General features: G+C 46.5%; 1 protein-coding gene across 1 annotated transcript in view; it reads right to left on the minus strand.

Annotated features, from left to right (window-relative positions):
• LMOD1 (leiomodin 1) overlaps positions 1-9,635 on the minus strand; it is a 52,778-nt gene extending 43,143 nt beyond the window's left edge. Inside the window, exon 1 of the mRNA XM_078002662.1 lies at positions 9,169-9,635. Coding sequence (XP_077858788.1) covers positions 9,169-9,429 — 261 coding nt within the window. The 5' untranslated portion in view covers positions 9,430-9,635. The remainder of the gene's footprint in view (positions 1-9,168) is intronic.
• Between the last annotated feature and the right edge of the window lie 8,575 nt (positions 9,636-18,210).

Consider the following 18,210-nt stretch of genomic DNA (forward strand, 5'->3'; position numbering starts at 1 on the left):
ATAAACTCTTCCCTTAAATGGCATTACTCTTTTTAGAAGATATATGTTATATGTTATATGTACACATGCTATATATGATCTGCATATGGAAATACATATATTGTCTGTCTCACCCATTAGAATGTAACCTTGGCCAGGTAGGGTGGCTCATGCCTGTATCCCAGCATTTTGGGAGGCCAAGACAGGAGGATCACTTGAACCCAGGAGTTCAAGACTAGCCTTGGCAACACAGGGAGACCCCAGTATCTACAAATAATTTAAAAATTATCTGGACGTGACGGCACACACCTGTAGTCCTAACTACTTGGGAGGCTGAGGCAAGAGGATCCCTTGAGCTCAGGAGGTGGAAGCTGCAGTGAGCTGAGATTGCACCATTGCACTCCAGCCTGGGCAACAGAGTAAGACTGTGTCTCAAAACAAACAAACAACAAACAAAAACAAAAACAAAACAGTGGTTCATGCCCGTAATCTCAGCACTTTGGGAGATCAAGGTGGGCAGATCATCTGAGCCCAGGAGTTCAACACCAGCCTGGGCGACATGGTGAAACCCTGTCTCTACTAAAAATACAAAAAAATTATCTGGACATGGTGGTGCACAACTGTAGTCCCAGCTACTCGGGAGGCTGAGGCAAGAGGATCGCTGGAGCCCAGGAGATAGAAGCTGCTGTGAGCCAAGATCATGCCACTGCACTCCATGCTGGGGAACAGAGTGACACCCTGTCTCAAAAACAAACAAACAGAATGTAACCTCTATGAGGGCAAGAACCTTGTTTATCTTGTTCACTACTCTATCCTGGTGTTTAGAAAGTACATAATAGGAACTCATTAAAGAGCTGGTGAAATAATGATTTAATGGAGTCCTCCTCCCTCCTTGTAAACATAAAGCATGATTCATGAATTCTGTGTATAAAAAGAATGAAGAGAATGGGAACGGGAGGGGCAGATAGGAGTGAAGGGAAGGGAGGAAACTAATGTTCATGGGCCTTTACTACTAGGTTTCCAAGCCAGCACTCTGCTTAGTGCTTTATGTGGATTATTTTGCTGAAACCTCATCCTACGAAAAACCATTGTAATTTCCTTTTTTTTTTTTTTTTTTTTTTTTTGAGACAGAGTTTTGCTCTTGTCCCCCAGGCTGGAGTGCAGTGGCGCCATCTAATCTCACCACAGCCTCTCCTTCCCGGGTTCAAGAGATTCTCCTGCCTCAGCCTCCCAAGTAGCTGGGATTACAGGTGCGTGCCACCACGCCTGGCTAATTTTGTATTTTTAGTAGAGATGGGGTTTCTCCATGGCGGTCAGGCTGATCTTGAACTCCCAACCTCAGGTGATCCGGCTGCCTCGGCCTCCCAAAGTGCTGGGATTACAGGCATGAGACACCGCGCCCGACCGTAATTTCCGTTTTATAGGGGAGGAAACTCAGGCTCCAAGAGGTGAAGTCGCTTGTTTGGGTCATACAGCCAGCAACCAGCAGAGCAGGATCTGCACCCAGGTCTAGCTGGCCCGAAGAGAGTATTCTAACCACTAGACTCATATATTCTGCACTCACAGCTTAGCTGGGAATTTCTGCCTGAGGATGCAGCACCTTTCACTTGACAGGCTCGGGGGCAGGGGTCCTGCCAGCCCTGCTGGCTTGATCTGGAAGGAAGGCCGAGTGAAGTAACAATCGGAAGGAGCCTGAGGGCCGTCCAGGAGAGGGTGGTGGAGGGGTGTGGGAACAGGAGGTGCTTCTATTCCTAGCTGTTTGTAAACAGCATCCCGACAACGCGGCTTGTCCTTTCTGCAGTGGGCCCCAGGGACAGCTGAAACCAAGTTCTCCCAAAGCAGCCTTGGCTTTTCTCAGCTTGTGCTGGGGTGGAAGCCTGCAGACAAGGAGAATCCACCTCGAAAGCTTCTCCTAATCTCCTTTCACTCTGCCTTTTTCCAACCCAGAAACTCAGTTTGGGCCCCTGAGCCTGGGATATCAAATAAATTCGGCAGAGGCTCATAGAAATCAGGTGGCTGGGGCCAGGCAGCGAGTAATTACATAAGCTCTGTCTCCCTGCTTTCCTTCCTCCCCTTCCCCTCTCTCTTTGTCATTCCTTCACTCTCATTGGTTTTTTTTTTTTTTTAACTTTATGAGAGATAAAATAATGTCGATTTAGCAGATACATGGGTACAAACTCTGAAGAGTGAGGAATGAAGGTCTCTCATGATGTGCCAAACACTTTCAATGCCTCATCCTATTTAATCTTCACTATAACCCTTCAAGGGTGATTGTATCATGCCCACTTGACAGGTAAAGTAATTGGGCCTCAAGAAGCTATGTTAATGAGATAGCATTGATAAAGCCTTTGGCACCAGAAGGCACTCAATCAAGTTAATGTTCTATCTTCCTTGGGTAACGTATTCCAGGTCACTGGATCAGTAAGGGGCAGGAGCAGAATTCAAACCTGGACCTATCTGATTCCAGACACCCATGGACTTTCTGTCTCACCATACCACCCAAACACTAACAAGCCGTTGGGGGAACTGATGAACCGAATGGAGACCACTGCTCTTTTGCTGGTTATACAAAAGTGGTCCAATAAATAAGGAAGGGCTTGATCTGGAAAGGCCTGCATTCTATGGCTCAGGATATTCCTGTTTATCCAACTTGGCAGGCATGTAAATATCAGTGTCGCCTCTCCTGTCCCCCATGCATGGTGCTGTGTATTGTTCCTCTGTTCCTGCTCTGTGTGTGTGTGTGTGTGTGTGTGTGTTTATACACATGTGTATAGACTGCCTATCTCTCGGTGAGATTCATGCAGGCTCTGCACGCTGTGGGACCAGCTGTAGATATGCTGACACGGTCTGACAAGGATACTCTAAAGTCTCCTGGAGGGGAGAAAGAGAGACTGAAGGAGGATAGACAGATAAGACCAGGGCTTTGACCTCACGTTCTTGTCCCAGCCTGGGGACCATGAAGCTCCCGGAATCCCTGAAGCCAACAGCCTTCTCTGATGCTAGGAGCAACCTCCACTTGGTTAGTGGGACGCAGACCCCACCTCTTAACCATCTATATCCTGCTCTCACTGGTGAGTCATCTTATTTTACAAGTGCTCCTTGGTCCTGTCTATCTGTCCTGCCTCCCTCTTGCAGTTTCCATCCACCCGAGCTCTTTTTTTTTTTTTTTTTTTTTTTTTTTTTTTTTTTTTTTGACACAGAGTCTTGCTCTGTTGCTAGGCTGGAGTACAGTGGCACGATCTCGGCTCACTGCAACCTCCACCTCCTGGGTTCAAGGGATTCTTCTGCCTCAGCCTCTTGAGTAGCTGGGACTACAGGCATGTGCCAACACATCCAGCTAATTTTTGTATTTTTAGTAGAGACGGGGTTTTACCATGTTGGCCAGGCTGGTCTCGATCACTTGATCTCTTGATCTGCCCGCCTCGGCCTCCCAAAGCACTGGGATTACAGACGTGAGCCATCGCACCCAGCCCAGCCAAGCTCTTATACCTACTGTCCCAGTAAGGAGAAGGCAGGCACCCAGAGGGCAGCACTGAGGGGGAGAGCAGGCACTAATGCCTCACTTGCTCAAAATTCTTTTTTTTTTGAGATGGACTTTTTTTTTTGACCCTGTCAGCCAGGCTGGAGAGCAGTGGCTCAATCTCAGCTCACTGCAACCTCTGCCTCCTGGGTTCAAGTGATTCTCCTGCCTCAGCCTCCTGCCTCAACCTCCCAAGTAGCTGGACTACAGGCATGCGCCACCACGCTTGGCATTTTTTTTTTTTTTTTTTGAGATAGAGTTTTGCTCTTGTTGCCCAGGCTGGAGTGCAATGGTGCGATCTCGGCTCACTGTAACCTCTGCCTCCCGAGTTCAAGCAATTCTCTTACCTCAGCCTCCTGAGTAGCTGGGATTACAGACATGCGCCGCCATGCCTGGCTAATTTTGTATTTTTAGTAGAATAGGTTCTCCATGTTGGTCAGGCTGGTCTTGAACTCCCGGCCTCAGGTGATCTGCTTGATTCAGTCTCCCAAAGTGCTGGGATTACAGGTGTGAGCCACCATGCCCGGCCATTTTTTTTTGTATTATTAGTAGAGATGGGGTTTCACCATGTTGGCTAGGCTGGTAAAATTTTTTTTTTTTTAATTTAATTTTTAACTTTTTAGAGATGGGGTCTTGCTATGTTGCCCAGGCTGGTCTCGAGCTCCAAAGCTCAAGTGATCCTCCTGTCTCAGCCTCTCAAAGTGCTAAGATTACAGGCATTAGCTACCACACCTGCCCTCAAAATTCTTTAAATATTATACACATACAGAAGAAAACGTATGAGTAAGAACAATATTTAAAACAAACACCTGTGGATTGTACCACCTAGTTTAAGAAACAATCAGTTGCTTTTTCAAACTCTGGATGGAGGCAGTTTCAAGTTTCAGGGAGAGATTTTAACAGAGTCTAGCCCTCTCCGGTGCCTGCTTTTCCCTCCCTGGGTCAACAGGCCCCCATCACCTCTTCTGCCCTCTCCACCCTAGCCTCCAGGGCTATTTTGGGTGTGTACCAGTTGGGGTTAATCTCCTTAAGCGTTGAGCCGTGCTGCTCAGTGCACTCCTGATAAGTCCCAGCCCTCTGCAAAGGGCATTCTGAGGTTTAGGCCACCGGCCTCGGCCTTCCCAGCCCTGTAGAGAGATATCCTGGACATTGAACTGTGAACTAGAACCGACGGGGGAGGGGGCTGCAGAGGCTGTGCAGGCAGTGGGAGGGGAAGGTCAGGCCCAGCAGCCGCTATTAGTGGGGTGCTTCGGGTTTGCTTCTCAAGTTTACCTCTAGGGAGAGCTCTCCTCCACCCCCGCCAGCTCAGCTGCCCCTGCCCCTGGCTGGGTACAGGTGCTAATCCCCAGCCCCTGGTAACACCAGGGAGAAGGGAGGGGGAGGCAGGCTGGAGATTTTCTTTCCCACTTGGGAAGGAAAGAGGACACACAAGTTGACCGGTTGGGATCCGGTTCCTGAAACCTGAGGCAAGGACAAGAGGTTCACTGAACCGCAGGCTATACGCTTGCCCAGGGGCTTTGTCTTCTACCTGGGCTGAAGGAGAGTTCCCGGATGATCAGGTGGAGCTACACTGGCTGACAGGTCTGGCCCTTTAAAGGGAGGGAGAGAAGCTAGGGTCAATTCTTCCAAGTCCCACCTCTACCCTCCCCAATCCCCTGCTAACATTCACTCAAAACAGAGGCTGAAGGCTTGCTGTGTGCTGGGCCCTGAATTTGCATTTTGCCCTCCAAGTCACACAAGATACAAAAGTGATGTCCCAAGGGCTTTGGTACAGACTGGTATTGGAATGCTCAGACCAGGTGCCTGACTGGAAGACTACCTGAAGGAAGTGGTGCCTGAGATAGGCAGGACAAACAGGAGTTGACCTGGAAGAGGCATGGGTGGAATATTCATGAAAAAGATAGTTAAACAATCAGGAGGATCAGGGATCTCTGGAGTATCCCATCCCATGGAGGGAGCCCCTGGAAGGAGAAGCAGGCCAAGGGCCCTCCCGCAGCCTAGACTCACTTTGTGCAATAGCCAGAGTATGCATCTTGGGGCTCCCCTTCTAGGGAAAAGACAGACCTTAAGACTGTCTTAAGGCCGACCTCCCACTATTGGTTTCTTTCTTTCTTTTCTTTCTTCCTTCCTTCCTTCCTTTCTTTCTTTCTTTCTTTCTTTCTTTCTTTCTTTCTTTCTTTCTTTCTTTCTTTCTTTCTTTCTTCCTTCCTTCCTTCCTTCCTTCCTTCCTTCCTTCCTTCCTTCCTTCCTTCCTTCCTTCCTTCCTTTCTTTCTTTCTTTTAATTTTATTACGAAAATTTTCGAACATACATACAAAAGTAGAAAGAATAATATAATGAACACCCATGTAGACCCATCACCCGGCTTCAACAATTGTCAACTGGTGGCCAATCTTGTTCTATCTATACCCCCATCCAGATTATTTTAAGGCTAATTCCCAAAGCCAATAAATTTTTCCCATAAATATTTATGTATTTATGTCTAAAAGAGAAGAATCCTTTACAAAGTATATCTGCAACACCATTATCACACTTAAAAGAAATTAACAGAAATTAACAGAAATTCCTTAACAGCATCCAGTATCTAGTCAGGATTTACTTTCCCTAATCCACACTTAGTTTTAATAATTATGTTCCTACTTGTGGGGGTGGGGAGGTGAACATTTGACAGAAGACTATTATTTCAGCCAATATAAGAATTTGTGGTCTCCACTCTGTAACACTGATGGTTCTATACGTGTGTGTTTCGAACAGATTCTAAGTAGATTACATTTTTTTCAGGGCAGGGACTGACATTACTGTCTTTTTTGCACCTTAGTATGGCAGAGAGGAAGAAGCACCGATCTCAACTAATTAGCTGTGTGACTTTGGGAAGGTTATTCAACCTCTCTAAGAAAAAATAGGAATAAAAATACCCATCTCCCAAGAACTGTGAGGTTTAAAGAAAAGGTGAACATGCTCGGCATGTAGAAGGTTCTTAGTGAATGCTCATCTTGCTTTACTCTGTTTCAACCACCTTTCAGTTCTTCACATGGAGTGAAGGCCACCATCAGTGAGGGCTGCAGCCAGGCCATCAGCCTGGAGTCCACCTGCCCCCAGCTCTGTGCTGTGTCTGTAGTGTTGGTGGTCCCCACTCTGAGCACCCAGGGGTTGCTTGTTTACTTGGGCCACTCATTAAACTGACAGGTGAGGCTTGCGCAGTCCTCAGGAGACTGAGGGAAGAGAGGAGCTGGGCAGGAGTAGAGATTTGCTTTTGGCCCACTTCACCAGTTTCTGGGTTCCTTGACTCAAATGAAATAATAATTTCGTAGCTGGCCTTTATTGAGTGTGTATGACACGCCAAGCTCTGTGCTAAGTGCTCTACCGCAGTACACCTTTTAGTATTCACAACCCTGTGAGATGGGTACTACTATCCGTACTTTGTAGGTGATGAAACTGAGACTTAAATTAGGTAACTTGTGACTTACACAGAGACACTGTTACTCAAACCAGGATTTTCTAATACTTAAATCCAAGTTCTTGGCCACACACTCACTATTTTGCTAATGGTGCTAAAGAAGCCACCTTCTAGGGTTCATTCTCACCCAGATTTATAGAGATGACTTCTGCCCAGGCTCAGCATGCACCCTAAACTCCAGCCAGCCATTATGCCAATGTACATCCTTGGACAGGGTGAGAAAGAGTGAGGGGATCAGAACAGCCTACACCCACAAGGGAAAACCGGACCTAAAGGCATCTCCTTACATCAAGGATGTGCACACAAACACACACTTCTATTCCTTGACTCAGGCTCTGTCCGCAGAGCCAAGTGTGGGCCTGGCAGGGGTGAGGGAGGTGAGGCAGGGTAGGAGACGCTTGTCATGGTATTAACTGACTGAAGAAAAAGTCTATGATCGTGAAATTTCCAGGAACATGAGAATCCTTCACACTCCTGCTTGTGATTAGACTGCTTTGTTTGACTTCAGCCTCGGGAGTACCTTTCTGAGCACCGGAAGCTATGGATACATGGTAGTCATGGGCCCAGAGCCTGTGACTGGGAGTAGGGAAGAGCAGAGCCAATGATTTCCAGGGGTGCCAAAGCCTCTGGCTGCATTTCATTTCTTTCTGTATGATTCCTCATAGCTGTGTTGAGGTATGGGGCCCTCACAGTAAGTGCTACCACTTTTTCTGTAAATGTTTTGGTTTTATTCATCATTATCATAGCTGCACCCGGGGCAACCACTGTGTATACAGGACAATAAATTCCTGAGCCTCCTGGCTTCTCTCCCTCCTCCCTCCTTCTCCCTCTTCTTGGCCAAGGCTTAAACATAGGTGGTGGAGGAGGGGCGGCAGGGACAGAGACAGAGTTCCAGCTCCTCTTTGCCTCACCCCCTTCCCTCCTCCTCCCTTCTTTCCCATTGCTACACTAAAGGAGTCAGGGCTGTGTCCACCAATATGCTCTGTGACTAGCAGTCAACACAATTTCATACCCAGCCACACATGCCACACGCATTTTAGATGATAATGTTCCCATTCTCAGTTCCTCTGTGAGAATGTGCGTGTCATTTGAAGCTCTCTGCCTCAGTTTCCATAGAAGTAAAACAAAAAGCAAGAATTGAGACTGATCTTTTTCTTGCAAGAATTCACATGTAACGGATAATGTACAAGAGATGTGGCTGAGTAAGAGAATTAGAACAAAGACTTGAACAATTTTCCTATGCAACACTCTTTCCCATGGACAAAGGGATCCCACAAAGTCATACTCCATTGGAGGGTAGTTTGTCCAAGGAAAACTCACATATAAATGCAAAAGTGACCAAAAAAAAAAAAAATTCCTCCAGCCAACTCAGGAAAACAGAAAGCAAGTTGTGCTTAAGCCCATCGTAGGTGTGAGCAGATGCTTCCAAAACCATCACCCCTTTTCCTTCCTCTATGAATATCTTCATCCCCCAGCAAAGTGGCCTCTTTAGCTGGTAAAAGAGTTAATTACCAAAAAGAGAGCATGCTCCCTCCAGAGGCTTCTCTGGAGAGTGCAAAAACAAAACAAAACCAAAAACCAACTAACCACAACAAAAAACATCTTCCCTGGGAATAAATTTGAAGCTATCAGGTCTTTAAGCCACATTTCCCAGGCACAGACTCCTTCCTGGTCCCTGTCTCCCTTTGCTTTGGGAAACTCATTTACTCCCAAGCCTCCTGAAATGATCCATGTGCCGTGAGATGCCCATAGGGGTGGGGACTTGAAAATGAGTTTTTCTCCCACAAAAAAAAGGCTTAGCTTTGTCTTTTTGGGTGGCTGACAGGAGACATAAAGTATCACTCTATCTTTTTACGCCTCCTCACAATAGGATGGAATGAGTGGAGAAAAACAAAGGTATTGTGGGACCAGGATGGAGTCAACTTGACAATGGACTCTTCAAGGACACCTTCCAGCTCCCATTCTACTAGTAGCTCTATTTGATTTTGTGGGATGTTGTGTTCCTCCAACATATCCAACTTCTGCTTATGAAACAGAAATTAGGAGTAAGAGATTTGTACTGCTAGTTCAGTGGATAATAATCAGTTCTGAAGCATTAAAATCCTTTGCCAACAAGAACATTTCTTCTAAGGAAGGAAGCATCCTAATCATGAAGCCAGGGTCTCCAGCCCTCCCCTGTCTCCCTCCTCCCCTCCAGGGCTGTGCTCACTCACATCCATGGACATCTCCCTCTGCATAAGTTTCTTGGTCTCCTTTTCACAGAAGTTGAGCATGGCCTCCCGGTTGTACACACCCGTGGACTGTTTCTCTGTCTGGTTTCTCTGCCGCAGCCCCACGGGAACACTCCCATCAGGGTCCACCACGTCCAGCTCCTTCTCCAACTCCTCCATCTCCTCGGGAGACAGGGTCTCCAGCAGGCTGTCGATGTCGGGGTCTTCACTCACCTGCCGGCGATATTTGGCTACCCTAGACATCTTGGCAAAATGGGCTGTGGCTGCCAGGGGCTATCAGAGTCCTGGTGGGCAGGGAAGGGAGGGGATGAGCTGATCTGGATGCAGGGAGTGGGCTGAGGAGCAAACCCCCGCTGGTTGAGGACGGCAGCTCCTTGGCCCTTCTGTGCTACAGGTGCTAAAGTATTCACTGGAAGCAGCAGCCTCCCTGCAGCCCAGGGCTAGTGGACCCCGGCTGGACTAATCAGCGGCCAATAAGACCCAACAACTGCCGGGCCCAGAGAGGAGAAGCCAATCCCTAAGCTGGGGGCGGTCCTACCTCGCTGTCAGAGCTGTTTGAAACTTGAGGACATTCCAGGGAATCTTGGAGCGCTGCGTGACCAAATTTAGTACAGAGCAGTTTAGCCTTTTAAAGACAAGGGGCCATGCAATGAGAAAAAGATACAAAAATGCGTAGGCTGGCAGAAGCAGATCACAGCCATGGAGAGCCAGACAAGCAGGGATGAGGCCATGAGGGCCGGTGAACTGCTGGACCCAGACACGTTCAAGAGCGTATTTTACTACTCCATCACCGTGTGGACATATCGCTGTGGTCAATGTGTGCTTCATGGACTTCCTTCTACAGTATTTGGTAATGTGCTGGGGGACTCCCAGGTGTATACAGCTCCAGGAAAGGCTAGATTCAAGATGAGGAGCTGTTACTCCTAACCCCCTGCCTACCCATTTTCTTTCTACCCAGGTTCTGCCAAGGAGGACCTGAAGGCTGAGCATCAGAGGCTCCAGGCTCCTTTGGCCACTTCTTAAGAGAGAGACAGAAAGACAAAGTTAGAGATAGAGATAGCTAGGCAGGAGGGAGAGAGAGAGAGAGAGAGAGAGAGAGAGAGAGAGAGAGAGAGAGAGAGAATAAATCCTCACTGTGTACCAAAACTGAAAACTGGCAGGTTGTTTGGGAAAGAGAGGAGGATCTGCAGAAGTTGGGAAACTCTTAAAGGGCTGTCACTTTCCATGAAGTTCCAAGGCTCTTGAGAAGAGGGTTCAAACCTCCCCCTGTTGTCATCTGTTTCTTCCTCTGCTGGGCATCTGCAGACAGACCTCCTTTGGGAGCACAGAGGCAGGTCACCACCCACGTATAAATCCAGAGCACAATTTAGTATGTCTTCAGGGAAGCAGAATTCTGGGCCATCGGGAGAGATACGATTGCAACAGGTCTGGCATGTTTCATAGAAGGGCTTTCCACTGCTCATCCATCACGCTGCCCTGCACAAGTCACAGAGACATTCAATCCCCTGCCCCCCTCCCTCCTGCCACAAAATCCCTTCTAGAAGCTCTGGTGTAACCCATCAGGGTAGATGCTTCGATCTTTCCTGGCGTCTTTCCATCCTAAGCCAGAGAGAGACAGTCACTTGATCAGCATTTGCTGAGGCCAGGGATCGTCTGGGACTAAAACTTGGCTGTGCCATTTAATGTCCACTAGTCCAACTTTAGGTTAAGGCTGAAGAAGGGAATGGTGCCCACTGCAGGGACTGAAGGACAGAGGGAAGGCAGGCAGACTTGATGGGAAAAGTGGAAGAAGACTTTAGGGAAACCTGGGGGTTGTCACTTTAAGAGTCAATAGCCAGTTTATTGGTCAGTCCATAAGTATATATTTATTGAGTGATTTATTGAGTGCCTATTATTCAGGCATTGCTCTAAGAGCAAGAGATATAACTAAAGATACAAAATAAGGCCAGGTGCAGTGGCTCATGCCTGTAATCCCAGCACATTGGGAGGCCAAGGTAGGAGGATTGCTTGAGTCCAGGAGTTCAAGAACAGGCTGGGCAACATAATGAGACCCCCATCTCTCAAAAAAAAAAAAAAATTAGCCTGATGTGGTGGTGAGCATCTGTTGTCCCAGCTACTCAGGGGGCTGAGGTGGGAGGATTGCCTGAGGCCAGAAGGTTGAGGCTGCAGTGAGCTGTGATCATGCTACTGTACCCCAGCCTGGACAACAGAGCAAAAACAAGAAAGAAAAGAAAGAAAAGAAAGAAAAGGAAGAAAAGAAAGAAAAGAAAGAAAAGGAAGAAAAGAAAGGAAGAAAGGAAGAAAGAAAGAAGGAAAGAAGGAAAGAAAGAAAGAAGGAAAGAAGGAAAGAAAGAAGGAAGGAAAGAAAGAAGGAAGGAAAGAAAGAAGGAAGGAAAGAAAGAAGGAAGGAAAGAAAGAAGGAAAGAAAGACAGAAGGAAAGAAAGAAAGAAAGGAAAGAAAGGAAAGAAGGAAGGAAGGAGAGAGGGAAGGAGGGAGGGTGGGAGGGTGGGAGGCAAGCACAGGGGCTATGGGAAAACACAACAAGAGGAGACTGGATAGAAGTATAATTTAACAGTGAAGAGCTCGGGCCTTTGAAGCCAATAGACCAGCATTTGGTCCTCATATTGCTACTTACAGGCCATGTGACTTGGGCAAGCTACCTTCTTTTCTGAGACTTGAGTTCATCATCTGTAAAATAAGGACAACTGTTATACCAACCTTGTATAATTGTTGTGAATATTAAATTAGGTCCTACACATGAAAACATTCATTGATATACCTAGTACATCGTAAACACCATATTTACTAGTAATTATTATAATTATTTATTTATTTATTTTGAAATGGAGTTTCACTGTTATTGCCCAGGATGGAGTACAATGGCGCGATCTTGGCTCACTGCAATCTCTGCCTCCCAGGTTCAAACAATTCTCCTGGCTCAGCCTCTCAAGTAGCTAGGATTACAGGCATGCGCCACCACACCCAGCTAATTTTTGTATTTTTAGTAGAGATGGGGTTTCACCATGTTAGTCAGGCTGGTATCGAACTCCCAACCTCAGGTGATCTGCCGGCCTCGGCCTCCCAAAGTGCTGGGATTACAGGCATGAGCCACCACACCTGACTATAATTATTTATTTACTCTTATCCTGGGTTCTTTTCTTTCCATCCCACCTTTTCTCTCATCTTTTTCTTTCTCTCAACAGTAAACACCCTCTAAACACACACACACACACACACACACACACACACACACACACACACTTTCTCACCTGGTTCTCATTCATTCATTCATTCATTCAAACATTTATTCAGATACTACTATTTATATATAGCATCCTGCCAGGCACTATAACATTGTCATTACAACATTGTTATTCTCTTAAACATGTAAAATTCAATGGAGTAAAGAAAAAAAAAAAAACTACACTGTAAGGCAAAGTGAAGCAAGCTAGAGAGGTACAAGGAGTCTTGTAGAGAGGTACAACTGTTAAAAACCCAGTGGAAGACACACTGATTTTACGGGGAGGAGTCAGGGTGGTCATCTCAGAGGGCATAACAAAGGGTTTGAGCCGTGCTGGAGTGGGCTTTTAGTTAGGTACGTTGAGTGGACATGGCACTCCCTATGCCCACCCCCTCCCCCGGTGCCCCCTTTGGGTCAGCTGGCCTTCACCCTCAGTGTTGCCCAGAAAAAAGCATCATCTTCTGGGGTCCCTGGCTCTGGGACCTCAGCCAACCTCTAGTCTCCCAGTCAGCTGAAAGCAATTCTCTTTCTAGTTTCCAAGAACTCTTTCTCAGGCTTTTTGCCAAAAATATTCACTGCTCCCTGAGGAGGAGTCAGGGCCTAAAAGCAAATCATTACCTTCAGCCCCAGGGTTAGCCCTGTACCATCTGGTTTCAGTGGTTTTCTTTTTTGGGCCCAGTGGTCTCTGGTCCAGGAAGACACTCAAAAAAATAAATCCATAGCTTTCAAATGTAAAGGGCAGGACTCATGCCTCCTAACCAAAGGTTTCTACACATTAACCCCAGTATCTTCTCTGTGTCAGGCCTCCCAATTCCAAATCGCTGGTTCCTCTGACATGACTCAGTCAGAAGCTTTTTACTCCCTGGAGCCCCAAGGGCTCCCTGAGACTGCTCACAGACTCCAAAAGTCTTCCCTTGAGAGGCATCACGGCTGGAGCTGGAGGATTTGGGAACCCAGAGGCCAGGGAGTACAGCCACCTCCAGCCCCTACAATGAGAGGCCACTGCCCGAACCAATCTGTAGGGAGCACTGGTCATTCCAGCTCAGAATCCAATTCCACCTCAAACAAATCCATCCCGGATATCAGGGGACCCTGGCGTGGTCTATTCCCCAGAGGAAAACAAGCACTGTTGTGGCTAGAGGGATGGGGAGAGAAAAGAAGGAAAAGAGACTCAAAGCTTCAGTCAAAATACGTGGTGCAGGGTAGGGGGGAAGAATGAGGATCCAGAACCAATTTAATCAATGCTTAGGTGGCTCTCAGTTGGGCTGAATGACCCCAGGAAAGTCACATTTTCAGGAATATAGGGTGGCAGTATAGTATAGCAGATAAGACTACAGGCTCTTGGGTCAAATGACAGGGGCTCAGATCTGAGATGTGTGACCTTAAGTAAGTTATTTAACCTCTCTGAGCCTTAGGCAATGGAAAATGACGAAATTAAGAGCATCTACAAGCTGGGTGTAGTGGTGTGTGCCTGTAGTCTCAACTAGGGGTGCTGAGGCGGAAGGATTGCTTAAGCCCAGGAGTTTGAGTCCAGCCTAGGGAAAATAGTGAGACTCATCTCTTAAACAAAAACAAAAACAAAAACAAAAAAACCTGGATGGGGCATGATGGCTTATGCTTGTGATCCCCACATTTTGGGAGGCTGAGGAGATAGGAGGAATGTTTGAGGCCAGGAGTTCAAGACGAGCCCAGGCAACAGAGAGAGACCCCATCCCTTAAAAAAAAAAAAAACCTTGTCCAGGCACAGTGGCTCACGTCTGTAATCCCAATACTTTGGGAGGCCGAGGTGGGCTGATCACTTGAGGCCAGGAATTTGAAACCAGCCTGGCCAATATGGCAAAACCCCGTCTCTTTTGTAAAGATACAAAAATTAGGCCGGGCGCGGTGGCTCAAGCCTGTAATCCCAGCACTTTGGGAAGCTGAGACGGGCGGATCACGAGGTCAGGAGATCAAGACCATCCTGGCTAACATGGTGAAACCCCGTCTCTACTAAAAAAAATACAAAAAACTAGCCGGGCGTGGTGGCGGGCACCTGTAGTCCCAGCTACTCAGGAGGCTGAGGCAGGAGAATGGTGTAAACCTGGGAGGCGGAGCTTACAGTGAGCTGAGATCTGGCCACTGCACTCCAGCCTGGGCGACAGAGCGTGACTCCATCTCAAAAAAACCAAAAAAACAAAAATTAGCTGGGCTTGGTGGCACACACCTGTAATTCCAGCTACTCGGGAGGCTGAGGCACAAGAATCACCTGAACCTGGGAGGCAAAGGTTGCAGTGAACCAAGATCATGCCACTGCATTCCAGCCTGTGACACAGCAAGACTGTCTCAAAAAAATAATAATAACAAGAATAAAATAATCTAAAAATTAAAAAAACCCTAATTCACAGAGTTATGGAATTATTAAACATATTAAATAAGATAATGCACACAAAGTACTTAACAGCATCAGACATATTTTAAGCACTCACTAATGCTTGCTATATAAATTATATAGCTATATGTATGTGTATATACACACAAAGATCAATAGATATGCTGACATAGAATGACTATGGCAGGGTCCTGAAAGAGATCACGAAAGACAGAAGTTTTCACACTGGTTCTTTCCTTTTGGGAGATGCTGACAGTTTCCCTAGAAGGCAGCAGACTTTGCCTCTGGGAGCAAGCCACTGGTCTGGCCCAACACTCTTGAGACGAGCAGAAACGGGCAGAGGAGAGCTCGAGACAGAACACAGGCCAGACTAATGTCTTCCTGAGAGGAAAGCAGTGGGAGGAAAAAGGGGGCAGCAAAGAAACAAGAGATTGCCTCCTTCACCTCCACCAATGTTACTTAGGCTAAAACCCCTCTGTCTACCAAATCAGCCCTGGTCACAAACTAAAACCCCAAACCCAACAGGAGGCTTACTTATCCATGCCAATCTGAATTTCTCCATAACATGGACCAGGTGGGACTGTGGGTTTGGTATCATGTACATGACCTACGACTTGGTGGATGGAGTGCCTTAGACCACGGCAGCCTCTGGCTCAAGGGAGCTCAATCTACTGAGTACCTGGACCACATGGGGCTCTAGCAGCAGTCCTATCTTGAGCCCAGAACAGTAACTTTCAATAGAATATACACTGGTATGTTGAATCAGAAGTTCAAACTCCCCTCACCTTTATGGTGAGTTTTCTGTCAAGGACTTCCACTGCTTTCTTCTATTATGCCTTTGTATCATTGACCATTCCATCAGTGAGGGCCACCACAGTCCCTCAGAATTATTTAAGACTCACTAGGGGGAGATTAGAGTAGCAATCCTTCTAATCCTTTCAAAAGGTTTCTTTTGAACCCTTTTCAAAAGGTTTCTTCACTTAGCACCCTGGAACCAAATGGAAGTGATTATTTTTGAGATGTGACATCTTCCTCCTGGGCCTTGCCTAGCCAAAAATGTTGTTATCTGTTGCAATTAGAAGACAGCAGAGTGAGAAGTCTCTTTGCTCAAAGTTTCTTTGGCCACTGGAGCAGGGCTTCCCAGAGCAGTAAACGCCTTTAGGATAGGGACTGTTGGAATTAAATGAGCTGGAGAACTACAATCTGGAAACTGGACTTCAGCTTTGCAAACTGGGAAACTCATTATCACTGTGATAGTTAATTTGATGTGTTAACTTGAGTGGGCCATAGGTGCCCAAATTAAATGTTGTTCTGGGTGTGTCCATGAGGATGTTTCCAGATGAGAATAGCATTTGAATTGGTAGACTCAGCAATGTAGATTGACCTCCTCAGTGTGGTTGGGCATTGAAAAGGCAGAGGAAAGAATTTGCCCCTTTTCCTGCCTCACTCTTGAGCTGGGATATCTCATTTCACCTTCTCCTGCCCTCAAACTGAGATTTACATCATCAGCTCCCCTGGTTCTCAGGCCTTTGGACTTGGACCGAACTGCATCACTGACTTTCCTCCATCTCCACCTTGCAGACACAGATTATTCGACTTCTCAACCTCCATAATCATGTGAGCTAACTACTCATAATAAATAAATAAGTAGGCTGGGTGCAGTGGCTCACGCCTGTAATCCCAGCACTTTGGGAGGCCGAGGCAGGCGGATCATGAGGTCAGGAGTTCGAGACCAGCCTGGCCAATATGGTGAAACCGTCTCTACTAAAAATACAAAAATTAGCCAGGCGTGGTGGTGCGCACCTGTAGTCCCAGCTACTCAGAAGGCTGAAGCAGAAGAATCACTTGAACCTGGGAGGTGGAGGTTGCAGTGAGCCAAAATCGCGTCACTGCACTCCAGCCTGGGCAACAGAGTGAGACTCCAACTCAAAAATAAATAAATAAATAATTATATATATTGGCATATATATACACACATACATATATATATAGAGAGAGAGACAAAGAAACAGAACCAGAAGTGTATATATATATTTGCACACAATAGGATATATATATGTGTGTGTATATATATCCTCTTGGTTCTGTTTCTCTGGAGAACCCTGACTATTCCTGGTGATTTAGTCAAAATAACTGACCTCATAAGAGGCAGATACATAAGCCAGTATTAACTACCAAGTGGAGAAGAATAGTTATAAACACAGGCCAGGGAATTCTCTCCTATATCGAAATCTATTCAGAAGCCAAATAAAAAGAAGATTGCATAATAAATACGGAATAAGAACAAAGGGAGGTAGCTAGAGCTAAGGGATATTTTATCTGTGTCCTGATGAGACCAGAAAAAATATCCTTGCCCCATGAGAGTACAAACCTCTAGTTACTAAAATATTTATACCCACCAGGTCTTCAGTGCTGACTATACATCAGATTCTTGCCCTCTGAATTCCTCCATGTCCCCTCTCCCATATTCTCTCTTCAGCCTGTACAATTAAAGAGTTAACCATTCTTAATTACAGTCACATTCCGAGCACGTCTTCTCCAACTTACACACCCAAATCAGATGACTAGTATGAACCATTCTCACATGCAAGACACATTTATTGATAATCTTTAGTTCCATGGAAGGTTCGATTCATCTGCTTACTTTATTTCCAAGCTTTTGGAGGGACCCTCACTCCTCTTTGCAGTCTTCCTTTATTTATTCATTTATTTATTTGAGATGGAGTCTCACTCTGTCGCTCAGGCACAATCTCGGCTCACTGCAACCTCCACCTCCCAGGTTCAAGCAATTCTCCCGCCTCCTGAGTAGCTGGGATTACAGGCACCACGCAGGGCTAAATTTTGTATTTTTAGTAGAAACTTTGTTTCAACATGGTAGTCAGGCTGGTCTCAAACTCCTGACCTCGTGATCTGCCCGCCTCAGCCTCCCAAAGTGCTGGGATTACAGGCATGTGCCACTGCGCCCAGCCTCTTCCATTATTTATGACATTGACTTTTCTGTAAAATAAATATACACATATTTTAAAATCAATTACAAACGTACAGAATGGAGAGGAGCACTTTAACAGCCATCACATGATTGGGATTTTGTTGACAGTAAACTAAAAGCTTTTTTTTTGATAGTGTCTCACTCTGTCACTAGAGTGCAGTGGCATGATCACAGCTCCCTACGGGCTAGACCTCCTAGGCTCAAGCCATCTTCCCGCCTCGGTTTCCTGAATAGCTAGGGCTACAAGTGCGTGCCACTATGCCTGGCCTGGTCCCCATAAGTCCCCTCTTCTCCGAGCCAAACATCTTCACACCTTCCGGTGATCATTAGTGGAGAGGCCTGTGAGAGGTCAATGTCCCTGAAATCGAGGGCTCCAAATTGGTCATGGCTTTCTTCAGATGGCCCAAACAGCTTGTTTCATTTCA

This window comes from Macaca mulatta, chromosome 1, assembly GCF_049350105.2.
Source record: "Macaca mulatta isolate MMU2019108-1 chromosome 1, T2T-MMU8v2.0, whole genome shotgun sequence".
Lineage (NCBI taxonomy): Eukaryota > Metazoa > Chordata > Mammalia > Primates > Cercopithecidae > Macaca > Macaca mulatta.